Genomic DNA, 18,535 nt, shown 5'->3' with positions numbered 1-18,535 from the left:
GTTTTACAGGAAAGTCTACCAGGAGTTGTTGTATCAGTATTGTGTATAAAATAGGAGATACAATTATGAAGACTAAGGTTTAGAAATGTAATCCAAACTGCAGTATGCACACAAAGGTTCATCAGATTATCACAGGCTATGGTTGTAGGTATTGTGTCATTACTGTGGTGTGTGTACACATTCCTTAGGCTGTGACTTGTGCCCACACAGAACCTGGAGAAGTCCATGTTACAGGTGTGAAGGTTTTCCAGTAACAAACATGGCGCGGCAGACACGTTTCGTCTGTGGTCACGGGAAGTCTGGCAGGGCGAAGCTCCTCCCCGGAGTGCTGACGTGGTGAGAGCAGTGAGTGTGTACGGCGTCATCCCAGGCGGAGGAGGTGGAGGCAGAGCTCCGTCTGTGCCCTGCTGAGTGCGAGAGACAAGCGCCATCCGTCATCATGGGCATCCGCAAGAAGAGCAGCAAGACCCCACCGGTGCTGAGCCATGAGTTCATCATCCAGAACCATGCCGACATCGTCTCCTGCCTGGCCATGCTCTTCCTGCTCGGGCTCATGTTCGAGGTGAGAGAGGGGCCTGGGAGATAAACATATGGAGGAGCACGTCCTGTACCCACAGGGCTGCCAGTCTGGGGAACCCCATACCCAGGAGTGCTGCCAGGGTGGGGGGCACCATACTCAGGAGTGCTGTGCCAGTCTGGGGGACCCCGTACTCAGGAGTGCTGTGCCAGTCTGGGGGACCTCGTACTCAGGAGTGCTGTGCCAGTCTGGGGGACCCCGTACTCAGGAGTGCTGTGCCAGTCTGGGGGACCCCGTACTCAGGAGTGCTGTGCCAGTCTGGGGGACCCCGTACTCAGGAGTGCTGTGCCAGTCTGGGGGACCCCGTACTCAAGAGTGCTGTGCCAGTCTGGGGGGCACTATACCCAGGAGTGCTGCCAGGGTGGGGGGCCGTACCCCCAGAAGTGCTGTGCCAGTCTGGGGTGGGGGCTGTGCCCAAGAGTGCTGTGCCAGTCTGGGGGGGGGGGGGCCCGTTCCTGGAAGTGCTGTGCCAGTCTGGGGGGCCCCGTACCCAGGAGTGCTGTGCCAGTCTGGGGGGGCCCCGTACCCAGGAGGACTATCAGTCTGGGGGGTATCATATGAAGTACTTCTGCCAGGAATAAGACAGTCTGGGGGGCCCCGTACCCTGAAGTGCTGTGCCAGTCTGGGGGGTCCTGTACCCAGGAGGACTGCCAGTCTGGGGGGTGTCATATCAGTTACTTCTGCCAGGAGTAGGACAGTCTGAGGGGCCCCATACCCAAGAGTACTACCAACCTGGGGGGCCGTTACCCGGGAGTTCTGCCAGTCTGGGGTGGTAGTAGGATAGTCTGGAAACCCCATACCCAGGTCTACTGTCAGGCAGGGGAGCCCTATCCCCAGGTGTACTGGGGATAGGGCTCCCCTGCTTGGCAGTAGACAGGCGTACTGGCGGTCTGGGAGGGGGGGGCATACCCAGGGGTGCTGCCGGTCTGTTGGACTTTCTAACCACACATGGTGCCAGTCTGTTGGACTTCATAACCACACATGGTGCCAGTCTGTTGGACTTCATAACCACACATGGTGCCAGTCTGTTGGACTTCATAACCACACATGTTGCCAGTCTGTTGGACCTCATATCCTGGTATACTGCCAGTCTACTACCTCATACGCAGGTGTACTGTCTGGGGAATCCAATACCCAGGAGTACTGCCAGCCTAGGGGGGCCTATACTCTCGCCTGTACTGAACATTATAATATAAGATTTATATAGCACCTACAGTTTACTCCTATAGTCCCATAATGCCAGCTGTTGGCAGTGTGTACTAATAGGCAGTATCATGGCTACTTGAAGGGCTCATCGTTTCAATGTAATTTCTTCTGATATCGCTGACAACTGATTGGCAGCGGTGTGAGTGGCCTGTCGCTCGGGATCAGTCAGCACACTAAGGAGGATGCTGCTCTTTAGTTTCCCTGTAAGCTGTCAGTTGCTCGTGCTTTCTAATATACCATTGTCTTGTCAGTTGCTCGTGCTTTCTAATATACCATTGTCTTGTCAGTTGCTCGTGCTTCCTAATATTGTCTTTTCACACTGATGAGGCATCCCTGTCTGATAAGGTGGCTGTACGCTGTCTGTGCGATGTTTTCCACTGACACAGCTGGTTTGATCAGCGGTAATGTATGACAGTTGAACTGTTGCGGAGCTGCATTAGATGCGGTCATGTAATGGTTGGGTGATGTCTCCAGTTTTTGTCGGTTTGATCTTTCCCTTTTCCAGAGCCCACACTGTGCCTGATCCTCCAGAGCCCACACTGTGCCTGATCCTCCAGAGCCCACACTGTGCCTGATCCTCCAGAGCCCACACTGTGCCTGATCCTCCAGAGCCCACACTGTGCCTGATCCTCCAGAGCCCACACTGTGCCTGATCCTCCAGAGCCCACACTGTGCCTGATCCTCCAGAGCCCACACTGTGCCTGATCCTCCAGAGCCCACACTGTGCCTGATCCTCCAGAGCCCACACTGTGCCTGATCCTCCAGAGCCCACACTGTGCCTGATCCTCCAGAGCCCACACTGTGCCTGATCCTCCAGAGCCCACACTGTGCCTGATCCTCCAGAGCCCACACTGTGCCTGATCCTCCAGAGCCCACACTGTGCCTGATCCTCCAGAGCCCACACTGTGCCTGATCCTCCAGAGCCCACACTGTGCCTGATCCTCCAGAGCCCACACTGTGCCTGATCCTCCAGAGCCCACACTGTGCCTGATCCTCCAGAGCCCACACTGTGCCTGATCCTCCAGAGCCCACACTGTGCCTGATCCTCCAGAGCCCACACTGTGCCTGATCCTCCAGAGCCCACACTGTGCCTGATCCTCCAGAGCCCACACTGTGCCTGATCCTCCAGAGCCCACACTGTGCCTGATCCTCCAGAGCCCACACTGTGCCTGATCCTCCAGAGCCCACACTGTGCCTGATCCTCCAGAGCCCACACTGTGCCTGATCCTCCAGAGCCCACACTTGGTTGAACACCTGGATTTGTACAGAGCCTGACTCTTGGCACTCTGTGCCGCCATATGCTGTGTTCAGCTCCAATCTTCTCTGGATTGGTTGTTACAAGTTTATTTTCCAATGCTGCATGGATTCCAGGATGTGATCTTTCTCCTGCATTGTATTTGTATGTGAGTGCATGCCGTCATGCCCAGCCCCCCAGGCTTCTTGTAGGAGCGTGTAATGCTGTTGTCTGTGTGTCCTGTAATGTAATATGCCAGCTGAGCTTACACGTGTTATCCTACTCACAACAGACACATTGCTTACGTGTTATTTGTCAGCCATCAGTCTCCAGTGTGTGAAGTGTGTGCACACCCCTTTGTGTGCTACAGCTGGAATGTGTACTCTGGACTAAGAAGGCCTGCTTGTCTGTAGTGAAAGGCATACTTCCCATTCTGCCATATCTGTAAAGTGCAATATTATGGGATGTGATAAACATAGACGATTGTGCAGCAGAGTAGTAATATCTAAAATAACCTTTCTGTGTGTTGAATGATGAGCATGTTTCCAGGTATTCACTATCAGTACTGTGCAGTATAACCTGCAATTGTGTGTGAGCCTTCTAGAACAGATGGTGTCAAACTGGCGGCCATCCCATTGTTGCAAAACTACAAGTCCCATCATGCCTCTGCCTGTGGGAGTCATACTTGTAACTTGTCAGCCTTGCAATGTCTCATGGGACTTGTAGTTTCGCAACAGCTGGAGGGCTGCCAGTTTGAGACCCCTGGGCTGTATACAGTATATTGTGATGCTGGAAAATAATTGTAGCTGGATTCAGAGAGAGCGCCGCATCTTTAAGGCGGCGTAGCGTATCGTATTTACGCCGCCGTAAGTTAGATAGGCAAGTACTGTATTCACAAAGCACTTGCCTCCTAACTTGCGGCGTAGCGTAAATGTGGCCGGGGTAAGCGCGCCTAATTCAAATGAGGATGGGGGGGCGTGTTTTATGTAAATGATTGGTGACCCGACGTGATTGACGTTTTTTACGAACGGCGCATGCGCCGTCCGTGTACATGGCTCCAAAGTATGCCGCAGGGATGTATTGGTTTCAACGTGAACGTAAATGACGTCCAGCCCTATTCACGGACGACTTACGCAAACAAAGTAAAATTTTCAAATTTCGACGAGGGAACGACGGCCATACTTAACATTGACTAGTCCAGCTATTTGTTCGACTAACTTGACACCGGAAAACGCCTTACGTAAACGGCGTATCGGCGTATCTAGGCATTTACATATTCTACGCCGAATCGGCGTATCTAGGCATTTACATATTCTACGCCGAACTCAACGGAAGCGCCACCTAGCGGCCAGCGGAAAAATTGCACCCTAAGATACGACGGCGCAGGCCGTCGTATCTTAGGTTTAAGTGTATCTCAGTTTGAGAATACACTTAAACTTACGACGGCGCAGATTCCGAGTTACGTCGGCGTATCTACTGATACGCCGGCGTAACTCTCTCTGAATCCAGCTATCGGTGTCCTTGTGTAATCTGGGGTATATATTTTCTGCTTTAAATGAACAACCCATTCTTTCCATGCTTAGTATATTAATCAACTGTGGGTATAGAATTGGGTATATGGGATTGTATATTATTATTATTATTATTATTATTATTTATTATTATAATAATTTATTGTTGAACTGGATGGACTTGTGTCTTTTTTCAACCTAGCTATGTAGGGCAGGGAGCTTTTATTGACCATGACTATACAGTGGATTGCTATTAGGGTTGTCCCGATACCACTTTTTTAGGACCGAGTACAAGTACCGATACTTTTTTTCATGTAGTCGCCGATACCGAATACCGATACTTTTTTTAAATGTCATGTGACAGTTTTCAAACCACAATACAGACTAAGGATATTTTCTTTAGAATTATGAAGAACTCTAACTCAAGACATTATAAAATAATAAAATGAGTAAAAATGAATAAAAATGTTTTATTTGCTTGTCACGCAGTAGTAAAAAACTCAAAGAATTTTCATAGAACATGTTGATAAATACAAAAAAAGTATTCTATTTAGGTATCGGGAGCATTTGCGCGAGTACGAGTACTCCCGCAAATACTCGGTATCGGTCCCGATACCGATACTAGTATCGGTATCTGGACAACCCTAATTGCTATAATAATTTTGGGCTCTTTAACAAAAACCTGTGATTTTTGACCATATAGGGCAGTTATGGCGAACCCTGGCACCCCAGATGTTTTGGAACTACATTTCCCATGATGCTCATCTACACTGCAGAGTGCATGAGCATCATGGGACATGTAGTTCCAAAACATCTGTGGTGCCAGGGTTCACCATCACTGATATAGGGCAAAGCAATGGGTTCATCTTAAAGTGGAACTAAAGCCTGTACGCCATTCCTGTTATGTAACATCAGCGAGTTCCCTTATCGGCACCAACAGCCTCTCCAACTTTTTTCAGATGCAAGGTCTTTGACCACCGTGATTAGCTAGCACAGGCACACAAATTCATTCCGCCACCAAGGTGTGCCAAGAATGTACACTAAGGCTGGTGGCTAATTTTTTGTTCAAATATTTTTTTAAGAATAATACATTGCAAATTATCAGTCAAGAACATTTGTAAGAAAACTACATGGTGCCGGTTTCTTTCCACAGGTTGCTGGAGAGAAATTTGCACTTTTCACCAACCAAAACAGGTTGTGTGGACAGGGCAATCGGCCATTGTCTTTTCCCAGTGGGGGTCAGTGGTGGCCTTCTCGCTATTGGAAGCGAACCCGGCAGGCTGGTTGTACCCAAGCTGATCGATCAACTTGGTACATTCCGCCTGCTCATTAACGGTTCGAAGCTCGGTCAGTTCCTGCTGAATCAGCTGAGCTTTGAACTGTGTATGGCTGGCTTAAGCTGCACCAGCACAGCTCAGTTTGCAAACGGGCAGGTAAGTTTGTTGTAATGTAAAAGAGCCAGAGCCAGCCTGCCCGCATTTTAATACCTCCACACATACTCCCTTATTCTTTCACTCCCCCACCTTTCTGTTCAGCTGCCCAGAGCAAGGAAGGGAAACTCTGTGCAAAGCTGGCCATACATTATACACTTTTCTTTTGAATTGAACAAAACTATGCAATATGAGGTTAAAGGGGCTGTAAAGGCAGAAGGCTTTTTTTTATCTTAATGCATTTTATGCATTAAGATAAAAAGCCGTCTGTGTGCAGTAGCCCCCCTAATTCTTACCTGAGGTCCCTCTCTGTCCAGCGATGTTCACGAGTGCCTCAGTCACCTGAGATTCTCCCTCCTGATTTGGCTGAGACACAGCAGTGGCACCATTGGCTGCTGTCATTCAAAGTCAGCTAGCCAATCAGGGGTAAGAGGGGGTGAGGCCGGGTCGGGGCTCCGTGTCTAAATAGACACAGGGAGCTGTGACTCGCCTCAGGTGCCCCCATAACAAGCTGCTTGCTGTGTGGGCACTGAACAGGAAGGAGGGGCCAGGAGAACAGAAGAGGGACCCAAGAATAGAAGGATCCAGGCTGCTCTGTGCAAATGTACTGCAACAGAGCAAGTAAGTATAACATGTTTTGTGTTTGTTATTTTTATAGGAAAAAAAAAAAAAGACTTTACAATCTTTTTAAACCTAAACACTTTCAATTTGTAGGCAGGCAGGTCTTTACACTACATAGTTGAAGGTAAATCTAAAGGAAATTGACTAAGAAAATTGTATAATGTATGGCCAGCTTTAAACTTCTGAGAGCTTACCACCCCAATGTGCCAATGCTGTGCCAGTCTCCAAATGCCTTGGCTATCACACAAGGGGAATGAGTCCTATGCCCCTTCATTTCCAGAAGTATCAGTAACTTTCTTTACCCCCTGTGGCATAATGGAGCAGCAGGGAGAGCAGAAAAGTAAAAGAAAAGTTTGGGTTTTATTGAAAAAAAAAAGTTATACTCACCCAGTTCTCAGTCTTCATTGAGTAGAGAGTCAGTGATTGTCCATCACCAGCTCTCTACTTTGCCCCTCCAGCACTCACTGGATCGCTGGCCTGTGGGGGGGCGGGAGCCAGTTGCTCAGTCTCCCAGTGGATCGCTGAGATGCTGATCCAGCTGCCGGTCCAAGCATCACAGTGGATCCCAAGTGTAAAGTCAAGATCTTTCCTGAGCCTGGACTAGCTGAGTGACGTCCGCTGAAATCGGGTCACAGACGTGCAAAACAAACTGCACTCCTGATACTTTCAGGAGAAATAGAGCCAAAATCGCTTAGGCTATACTTCTCCTTTTATTATGAACATGTAACTTCAGCATAGGGTTAGATTCCCATGGTCACTGGATGGAGAAGAGCATCTGATGCTTGTCCACTGTGGTGTCTGCAGGCCCTCACAGATTGTCACCCAAACTGGCAGATAGCAGACCGTTATGGTAACTGTCATCTCGCCTATGGGTCATTTTAAGGTGCACATACACATTAAGGGCCAGTTCACACCAGACGCAGTTCTGTACAGTTTCTTGTGTATTTTTTCTGCACTAAAAATGCATGCACAGTGTTTTCCCTGTATTCCAGTGGCTCTAGTTCACACCATGCAGTCAGTTTCCATTGCAGAAACTGACCGGAAACTGACTGCATGGTGTGAACTAGAGCCACTGGAATACATGGAAAACACTATGCAGAAAAAAAGCACATGGAACTGAACAGAACTGTGTCTTGTGTGAACTGGCCCTAAATGTTTTTGAATCCATCAGTTAAAGAGGAGTTCCACCCAAATTTGGAACTTCCTCTTATCCCACTCCTCTCCCCCTTACATGCCACATTTGGCATGTAATTTTTTTGGGGGGGAGTGGGGGCTTCAGGAGGAGTCCTTCCTGTCCCACTTCCTCCTTCCGGGTAGACGATTAAGCCTAATCGCCTAGGCGATTAAGCTTAATCGCCTACAGGAAGGGGCTGCTGTAGGCGATCGCCCAGGACACGTCGCAGGTCCTCGGCGATCGCCTGTCCAATCAGACGGCGCCGCTCGCGCATGCGCAGTGGGTGCCCGGCCGTGAAGCCGAAAGCTGTCACGGCCGGGTGCCCACACTGAGCATGAAGACGCCGGCTGGCAAGGGGGGGCGAGGAGCGGAGCCCCGTCCGGCGCGTCGCTGGAGCCGTGGAGCAGGTAAGTGTCTGTTTATTAAAAGCCAGCAGCTACACTTTTTGTAGCTGCTGACTTTTAATAAACTTACAAAATGGGTGGAAAACCCCTTTAAGTTTATTTTATGTTTTTTTGGCATCACTAGATGCAACAGCTGAGCTTGTTTAAAAACAACCAATTACTTTGTTTTCCCTCTGTGATCTCCACTTAGTACGTACACCGCTCATGGGCCTTGGTGGCCAACTTTAAAGAGCCTCTGCAAAAATTAAAAGCCAGCAGCTGCTGACTTTTAATAATAGGACACTTGACTGTTCTGGAGTCCAGAGAAACATCAGCTGCAGTGCTGACATCGATCAGCTGTCGGGTGCTGACGCCGCCATTGCAGGTAAGGGAACCCAGTAGTGTAGCATTATGACTTCACGCCGGGTTCCTACTGCGCATGCGCGAGGCACCGCAGCGCTCTCCTACTGGCCTAGCGGCGGCAGGGGGAAGAGGAAGGAGCCAAGCCACTGACTTAATTCACCCTGGCCAGGCATGGGGACAGGATACCCCTCAACCCACGAAAGGTGACAAATGTGGCACTGGAGGGGAGAGGAGACAAATGAGTGGAACTCCGCTTTAAATACCTGATATCCGTCGAATAATGGGGGTTATTTACTAAAAGCAAATCCACTTTGCACTGAAAGTGCGCTGGAAGTTCAGTCGCTGTAGATCTGAAATGAGGGGAAGCTCTGCTGATTTTATCATCCGATCATGTGCAAGCTGAAATTCTGTTTTCCTTGTATGCCCCCCTCTATAGCGTCTGCACTTGTAGTGCAAAGTGGATTTGCCTTTTAGTAAGTAACCCCCAATGTCTGCATGTCGGACCGCCTACTAATGTCTGAGGTTGCTAAATTAATAAAATTTGCATATAATGTTTAGGTATGAATTGGCGAGGGCCGAGATGTCTATACATTTTGTAGATCTAACAGATCATTATCGCTGTGTGTGGGTAGCTATAGGCAAAACTATCAACTGATTAGAGAAAATGTAGGAAAACGTGAGTCATTGAAACTGTAAAATAGAATCTGGAAATGTTTTACTTCTATAACAAGGCAGTAAATTACAGTATGCTTCCAGTCCATCTACTAGTCCAGTGAGGGAACATATTGGCGGGTGCAAATGGTGGGCCCACTCTCTACACTCGTGCAGTCCTATGATGATCTGAGCTTTGCTAATGATAAAGTCAATATTGACCTAAATATTTTAAGCTATGGCCTGAAAGAGCCGTTTGGAAATGCAATCTTCCAGTTCACACATCATCTGTTGTGTAAAGTACATCTACCAGCCGGGCTGGAGCCATGGAAGGATGGATGGCACGTGTTCACCAGATTTGTCCACTGATCTGCGGCTTACACCTAAAAGGGCCAAAGCTGAAATCCCCATTTCATGGGGAAATGGCTGTTCAGTTAATTTTTTTTTGGGCATGTTTTTTTCTCAGATTTTCACCAAGTCCTTGGCCTTCAAATAACCAAAATCCTCTTTTGCAGTTGACCTTGTCATATTTTTTTGATATTTTTTTTGAAAATACTTTTTATTGATTTTGCATGAAAATAAAACAAAAAACGAAAGTTACATATTACAGCCCCTGGGCATACCCCGGCTGAGGTAACAACTATTAAAACAATGCTATACATTTATCACATCTACATAACTACTGTACTACAACTTAATAGGGAGAGGATAGTGTGTCATGTATTTCAGGTGGCCACATCGGGAAGAGCTGCTGAGGTTGAGGATAGCGCATTTAGGAGAACCGTCAGATAATGGCAACAATTTTTCATTTTCTTTTTTTGTGCTAATATTTGCTTGCCAAACCTTTTTTTATTTTGGAGGATAATTTGATGCTGAAACAAGGCAATGTGCACAAATGCTTATGAAAGTAAGTCTTCCCGTCCCAGTCCGGGAACAAAGTTGAGTTGGGCAGAACACTTCTCATCCTTTCACAGGAAGCCTTGTATTTAAAAGATAAGTTCACTTAAAAAAAAAAAAAAAAAGTGCCTTTTTTTGCAGGTAAAAAAATGTGGATTTACCATTTTATTTTGGCACCTGGAAAGCATTGCACCAGCGATGAGCAGATCTCTGATGCCATGCAGGTCTCCTGTAGACTGTAAGTGTGAGCTGTCTGCCCCGTACATCATACAGCCAAGCAGTGTCATACTGTTAGGAAGATTTGCTGAGCTACCACAGCAATTACCAGTACCCTGGTGGTAGTTCATTGAAATCTACAAGCCGACAGCAGCAAAGGATGGAAGGGCTTGTAGTACTATTATATTGTAAGCTCTTCTGAGCAGGCCCTCTTAATCCTCTTGTATTTTATTGTATTGTAACTGTTTTGTCTCCCTTTTATATTGTAAAGTGCTGCGTAAACTGTTGGCGCTATATAAATCCTGTATAATAATAATAATAGTACATTCATACACAGGGCTCTGTGTATGGATGACACAGCAGTGTTGGTGGAGCCCTGCATAGCTGCGCTGTTTTAACAAAGTGACAGCTAGTATGGGGAGCGTCTCCCCATACTGCTGCCACAGGGAGAGAGAGCAGTGGGGACATGTTCCACCCTAAAACTGGGTGGAACATGTAACATGTTTCCAAAGCGGAACTTTAATGGGTGCATACAAGACTTTCTCTGATTGTGAAGTCATCCACCCGCCTCAGCCAATCTCAACCATAGCCAATCAGAGGGAGCTTTGTATTAATATAAAAAGCCACCTGTGAATGGCTCAACAGTGCTTATGCAAACTTCGGAATTTGTTCAAAGAGTGGGACAGGCAGTTCCCATCTCGCTACTGAAACACAGTAATGTATGTAGCTGATGCTTATACAGCACTGACAGCAGCTGCCTGTGTTGGTAGAGGAAATTATTCATTTGGACCCCCTTGGCCCAAAAGAACTGAAACATGGGTCAGGCTTTCATTTTTTGTGATGATTACACTGCTACCATGTTCATCATCCCGACGGCAGACAGAAAATACGAGGACAGCTGAGTGAGTGTGTATATATGGATCTATTGAAAAAGCGCACACAGATTTTTCGGTATCTTGCCTGTGTTAATCTCACAGATTAATACTGCGAGTTATTTAAGAAAGACTAGTTAGAGTTCCCCTTTATTAAGTGGAAGACACTCTAAATGTAACAGCTGTGACAGTTGTCCCTTTGCACTCAACACAAGATTATAACTTATGGGTCAGAGCATATGAAGACCGTATTCTCTTTCTAAAGTGTTTGGGACTTTTATAACTTCAGACAAACCTAGACCCACAGAAAAATGATGGCGGCCATATAAAAGCGTTATCTGCCTGATTGTCATTCTGTCCCTCCAGCTGCTGTGTTGTCACTGATGTAGAATAAGGATGGAGTCGCTGATGTCCATCTGCACACTTGTTGCAGATCTGTAGTGATTTGGCTGGCGAGCATTTTCAGGAGAGCGATCAGAAATCGCAGCCTGATGTTTATCTTTCATCAAATCTAGGTGGACACTCCCTTTACCTAAACAGCTGTCATCAAAGAAGATTTCTCCTATCTAATACAGCAAGCTACAGTTTAGCATGTGATGCCGTGTCCTGCTAGTGTATATAGTACAAGCAGTGCGATTGTTTCACTCCTCTAATACAGAACAGTGTATCAGTAAGCAGTACATTGTTTAACTGAAATGCGTTGCTTGATATGACTTCCTGCTACTGTTAGAAGTTCCGTGACTTAACCTTGCTATCAGATCGCTTGGTAAGCTCAAGTCAATCAAGATTTAGCATTAGATTAGGAATCTGACTTGAAACCAAACTTCAGGCAAACGGATTTACACAGAGGCACACCTCTAGCTCTAATGACTTAGGCCTTATAGCAGGGTTTGACAAATTTGCTTGGAATCTAGGAGCCAGCTAAAAAAGTTAGGAGCCAGAAAACGCACCCCGTCCCGACGAGCTCGCGCGCAGAAGCGAACGCATACGTGAGCAGCGCCCGCATATGTAAACGGTGTTCAAACCACACATGTGAGGTATCGCCGCGATTGGTAGAGCGAGAGCAATAATTCTAGCCCTAGTCCTCCTCTGTAACTCAAAACATGCAACCTGTAGATTTTTTTTAAATGTCGCCTATAAAGATTTTAAAGGGTAAAAGTTTGTCGGCATTCCACGAGCGAACGCAATTTTGAAGCGTGACATGTTGGGTATGAATTTACTCGGCGTAACATTATCTTTCATAATATAAAAAAAAATGGGGATAACTTTACTGTTGTCTTATTTTTTAATTAAAAAAAGTGTAATTTTTTTCCCCAAAAAAGTGCGCTTGTAAGACCGCTGCGCAAATACGGCGTGACAAAGTATTGCAACGATCGCCATTTTATTCTCTATGGTGTTAGGATAAAAAATATATATAATGTTTGGGGGTTCTAATTAGAGGGAAGAAGATGACAGTGAAAAATGACATTAGAATTGCTGTTTAACTTGTCATACCAACGGCCACCACCAGATGGCCCAGCTCACACAAGGAAGAGCTGGGGACTTCACAAGGCCGCAAAGCCGCGGCCTCAATTACCGGACATCACGGGCCCCCCGCGATCGAGCGGTGGGGGGGCCTAGTCCGCCGCGATCCTGGGGAAAAGGCGCTCCGCGGACTAGGCCGAAGCCGCGGCCTCGCCTAAAACAACCTGCCCGCAGCAATCCTGGGAAAAGGCCGTGAGCGGCAGATGCGGCTCGCGGCCTTTTCCCATGATCGCGGCGAGCTGCGGGCAGGATGTTTTAGGCGAGGCCGCGGCTTCGGCCTATTCCGCGGAGCACCGGTCCTAGAACAAAAATCTTTATTTTTATTTTTTTTGCCCATCTTCCAAGCCAAGTCGCCAGGACGCTATTTCTAGTCGCACTGGCGACCGGGATTTGTCGAGCCCTGCCTTATAGGCTGAAATGTGTTTTCATCTGCTTTTTGTTCACTGTGGATTGTCAATAAAAACAAAGAGTGCGGATCATTTTTCCTACACTCCAGCTCTGCAGCTCTCATTGGTCTTCTTACGCCTCATCTCCTCCTCCCTTCCTGGCAAACTTGCATGAGAATGAGAGAGAGCTGTGCACGATGTCCTAGGTTAATGATCAGACAAGAAAGAGAAAGTGGTCTGTATAAAGTATTTACTGGCAGAAAACATTTTTACAATCCAAAGTTGAAACAACAAGGGCAGAAGATTTAATAGATGGAAAGTTGAAAAAATGACTGACGGTCCGCTTTAAGCCTGGAGGAGAAAAGCAAGCAGGAACTTGTTTAAAAAGCCCATGGCAGTGCGCATGTGATTTGGGAGCATTTAATGCCTGTGCTATTCAGATTCCAGTGAATTGCTTCTCACACTAACTGATTCAGTGGCTTCTTGAACATCAGATACATTTTCCACTGCCCAAAAGGTTTTAGCCTGGGATGAGAATTAAAGGGGTTGTAAAGGTACAAGTTTTTACCTTCATGCATTCTATGCATGAAGGGGAAAAAAAATCGAAAGATTATCGCATCCCCCCCGAGCCCCCCTTTTACTTACCTGACCCCTTGAATGTCACACGCCGTGAACGTGAAGGCTTCTCGGCTCATTCATTGGTTGATTGCTGTCAATCGGATCCAATGACGCGGCACGCCGTGCGTGGGGCCGAGTGATACAGTGAGCGGCTATATCCGCTCACTGTATATCACAGAAGCGCGCGTGCAAGAACTCACCACCATGCAAGCTTGCTCGCATAAAGGTGGTGAATTCTTGCGAGGAGGAGCCGAGACAGATGCCGAGGGACCCCAGAAGACCAGGACCCCAAAAACGAGCTGCACAGTGGAGGCAAGTATAATTTTTTTTTTTTTTACCTTTATACCGCGTACACACGATCATTTTCTGGCATGAAAAAAAACGTTTTTCAAAAATGTCATTTAAAATGATCGTGTGTGGGCTACACATCATTTTTCAGGTTCTGAAAAACGACAAAAGAAAATTTGAACATGCTGCATTTTTAAACGTTGTTTTAAACTAAGTCGTTTTTCGGGTTGTAAAAAATGATCGTGTGTGGGCTAAAACGACGTAAAAAACCCATGCATTGTCAGAAGCAAGTTATGAGACGAGAGCGCTCGTTCTGGTAAAACTACCGTTCATAATGGAGTAAGCACATTCATCACGCTGTAACAGACAGAAAAGCGCGAATCGTCTTTTACTAACACGGAATCGGCTAAAGCAGGCCAAAGATGAATGGAACTTCCCCTTTATAGTGCCGTCGTACGTGTTGTATGTCACCGCGCTTTGCTAGATACATTTTTTAAAAACGATGGTGTGTAGGCAACGTCGTTTTAATGATGAAGTTAGGAAAACTTTGTTTTTTGGACATGCTGAAAAATGATCATGTGTACGCGGCATAAGTGTTCCTTTAAAGCTAGCTGTACATCCTTCATTTTCTCTCCTTCAGCCCCGAGGCTGAAAGGATAAGTTCAGTTTTGTAAATGAGAGAAAAAAAATGCACATCTTTTTGCAGGTAAAAACTATATTTTTTTTGTTACTGGGAGCCTGCAAAGCATTGTACCCGTGATCTGTTGCAATGCAGGGCTCCTGCAGACTGTCAGTGTAAAGCCTGGTACACACGATCGGATTTTCCGTGGACAAAGTCCGTAGGGTGTTGGCCATAAACAAAGAATTGTCTGCCAGCAAACACAAAACGACATGTTTTTTCAACTCTTTAGCGCCACCCTTTGGGCAACTTCTGCTAATGTTGTGTTATGTCGAGCATTGCTTCTGAGCATGTTATGTTTGTTTTTTTCTGAAGGACTTCTGTACACACAATCGGATAATCTGAAAACACACATTTGTTGTCAGAAAATTTGAAAGCATGCTATCCAACATTTGTTGGTGGAAAATCCGACGACAATTGTCCCATGGAGCATACAAACGGTCGGATTTTTTCAGTCTGCCATTACACAATTCCCGTCGGAAAATCTGATCGTGTGTACGGGCCTTAAAGCGGGGGTTCACCCAAAAATAAATTTTTTACATTACATTCAGCCGAGTTGTCCTAATGACAATCGGCTGTTTTTTTTTCTGTACATACCGTATTTCACCGCCGCTTCCGGGTATGTCTTCTCCAGGACTGGGCGTTCCTATCTGATTGACAGGCTTCCGACCGTCGCATACAGCGCAACTCGTGACGCGTAGTATTCGACGGTCGGAAGCCTGTCAATCAGATAGGAACGCCCAGTCCCGCAGAAGACATACCCTGAAGCGGCGGTGAAAATACGGTATGTACAAAAAAAAACATTGATTGTTACGCCAGTGACCCTACTGCGCGTGTGCGAGGCCCTGCTCTGTTGTCCTATTGACCCGGTGGAGTAGGAAGGAGCCCCGCAGTGATGTTACAGGCCGCGGCCCGGACTCCCGGAAGAGCTCAAAATCGTTCTGGTAGTTCATTGAGAGCTACAAGCCGACGGCTGCAAAAGCAGCCGGGTGGGCGGTGCCCTGCACGGCAGCGTTATTTTCTTAAATTGTGACCGCAAGTGTGGGGAGAAGAACCCTGTCTCACTGTCACTAGAGAGCTCGTCAGGTTATGGCTGCAGCAGTGGGAACATGTTCCCATAGATCAACTTATTCTTGAACAAGAGAAAATTCAATCGTTTCGCCCATCCCCGTCTATTGTGTTAAAACGGCTGCCAACCGCCTTAGTTGGCTAAATATCTGAACAGTGACTGCATCTTATCATGCTTCTGCATCACTGTCAGGCCATTTCATTTTCTACTGTGCAATTTTTAAATCGATCCGTGTGATGCTTGCAGGGTTCAGCAGGAATTGGCCATAAATTGAGCCGTGTATGGCCAGCTAAAGTCTCTTGGTTGGTAAGTGAATTATTAACCCCTTGTCATTTAGAAGTTGTTGTTCTGCCAGACTGATGCAATGCAGATCTGATTAATTTGATTTGGTTTCTAATTGCTCATTATAAGCCACTGAGGAGTGTCATTTTGTAGAGGTAAGTGTATGTCGTATCTGTGACACCCCAAGCAGAATTCTTCCAGAGTGTGCCTATGATAAGATTGGACCCTGCAGGACAAGGAGTTTCTCTAGGTGTGTTCTGCCTCTTTCACTGCCAAAATGTCTGCTAGCTGGATACGGCGGTTCTGCTTACTCACCTGTTTAACCAAGTGCCAAAAAACCAAACTCCTCTGTCTACTGTCAGCGAAGCCTGCGTCAGCTGTTTTCTTCTGCATTGCAGGGTTAATTGTGCATTGTGTGCCGATGGGCACTGAAAGATCCAAAATGAAGGAAAGTTCTGGCTTTGTGTCTGCTTTCTAGTACATGAAAAGGCTCTGGGTGGCTCGTACATGTGGGATATGGTATGTGTTCCAGTGGCTGCAGCGTGCTGTGCTGGCGCCGTGCCTAGAATTGCTCAGCGATGTTAACGTGGCAGCACAGATCAGCAGCAGTGCTAGGAAGAAGTTTAGCTTGCAGCAACATAAAAACCTCAGAAATATGCAGCATCCCTTCTGGGAGTTTTTTTTTTTTTTTTTTGGAGAGGGGGGGGATTTTAAGCTTTATTCTTGTTTTTGTGGAAATTTATAACATGGTTGCTGCTTATGAACTATTTAAAAGTAATTGCCTTAAATTAAAGTGTAACTAAACCCGAATGCAATATTACAGATAACAAGTGGCTGCATTTGTTTTCTGGATTTTGTTTGTTTTAGGCTGGGTTCACAGTTGCGAATTGGATGTGGATTCCTCGCATCCAATTTGCTTAGCATGGGAAGAAAGAAAAATCCTGGATCGCCGCACTCCTCAAAAAACGATATCTTTTATTCAAAGCATTAAAAAAAAAAAAAAAAAAATTCATATGGAAAAACAGCCAAAGTTCATGCAGTCAAACAAGAAGTGGACTAGGAAAAAAGAGCTGACATGTTTCGCATCATGTGATGCTTACTCGTAGCTATGATCCAGGATTTTTCTTTCATCCCATGCTAATTGAGCACAGCCAGCACCCTCTTGGTTTGTTGGGACGGAAGCAACGGAAGCATTAATTGTTTTATAGAGCGGTATACTTTTCTATCCAATTTGCTTAGCAGGAGATTGTGACCGGCTCTCACATCTCCGGTGTGGCTCCGGTGCAAATTGCATAGGAGCCCTGTGCATCTCTTGGTCCGTTTCAGGCCTGAATTCAGATAATAATTTGGGCTGAAATTGGACCTAAACCAGTGAATGGAGATACACCGGACCCCTGCTGTGATTCGCTCCATTCCTTAGTGTGAACCCAGCCTTAAAGTGATTGTAAAGGTTATTATTATTTTGTTTTATACAACAAACACGGTATTCTTACCTGCTGTGTGCAATTATCCTCCTTTTCTGGGGTCCCCCACGGGCGCTCCTGCCTTTGATTAACCCCCTAGCAAGTCACTTGCTAGGGGGGCTCAATCCCAAGCTGCACTGTATGAGTCTATTGAGCCGCATAGTGTGGCTCGGCCCTGCTCCCTTGTCACTGGATTTGATTGACCGCAGCATGAGCCCAATGGAGAGAGAGAGAGAGAGAGCATCGCCACTAGTCTCGGGGAAAAAAACGCTGTATCGCAGGGATCCTCAAACGACGGCCCTCCAGCTGTTGCGTAACTACACATCCCATGTGGCATTGTAAAACTCTGACATTCACAGACATGACTAGGCATGATGGAAATTGTAGTTCCTGAACAACTGGAGGGCCGTAGTTTGAAGACCCATGCTGTATCAAGTTTGGCCTCAGGTGAGTATCTAAAGCAGTGGTTCTCAACCTGGGGGTCGGGACCCCCTCTGGGGTCAAATGATGATTTTCCAGGGGTCACCAAATCCTGGGCTGTTCCTGAAGCCCACACCTCTCTACCAGCCTTTTTGCAGTCACAAAGCAGGGCTGTCCCTGGAGCCTGTGGCCACCCACTCACCTCTTTGCAGCCAGCCGCCCATTAAGTTCACGGCATGGCTGGGGGGCAGAGACTAGAGGTGAGCCGACTGTTGAGGAATGTGAAGTGGGAGGGGCTGGTGGAGACCCTATCTCCAGATTTCTGTAGAGGTGTCACTGCTACGAGACACCACAAAGTCAGAGACACAGTGAAGCCGGAGACACAGTGAGTAACACTACCTGTGATTATAGTTCCCATTAAAAGTCCCCACTACAGTTCTCAGATCAGCAGATGACCTTGATCAAGAGCACCTAAGTTGGCTGATCAGAACTCCCACTCATCATTGCCACTCATCCCAACTCCCCCGCCATCACTGCCACTGATCCCAACCACCCCCCACCCAAGGAGTAAGAGAAGGATTAAAAATAGAGAATACATGGAAGAGAGAAGAAAAGAGGTGGAGAAACAAAGAAAAAGGATGAGAAAGAACAAGAAATATGGCTAGTGAGAG

The 18,535-nt window shown here is 46.8% G+C and overlaps 1 protein-coding gene across 1 annotated transcript in view; it reads left to right on the top strand.

The window, feature by feature from the left end:
- The first annotated feature begins 329 nt into the window (after positions 1 to 329).
- The window catches only part of TRAM1 (translocation associated membrane protein 1), a 65,021-nt gene continuing 46,815 nt past the window's right edge, over positions 330 to 18,535 (top strand). The window contains exon 1 of the mRNA XM_040354391.1: positions 330 to 562. Within this exon, the coding sequence (XP_040210325.1) occupies positions 440 to 562 (123 nt within the window). The 5' untranslated portion in view covers positions 330 to 439. The remainder of the gene's footprint in view (positions 563 to 18,535) is intronic.

The sequence above is a fragment of the Rana temporaria genome, chromosome 5, assembly GCF_905171775.1.
Source record: "Rana temporaria chromosome 5, aRanTem1.1, whole genome shotgun sequence".
Taxonomy (NCBI): domain Eukaryota; kingdom Metazoa; phylum Chordata; class Amphibia; order Anura; family Ranidae; genus Rana; species Rana temporaria.
Note: the sequence above shows the minus strand (reverse complement) of the source record. Positions and strands in the feature narration are given on the sequence as shown.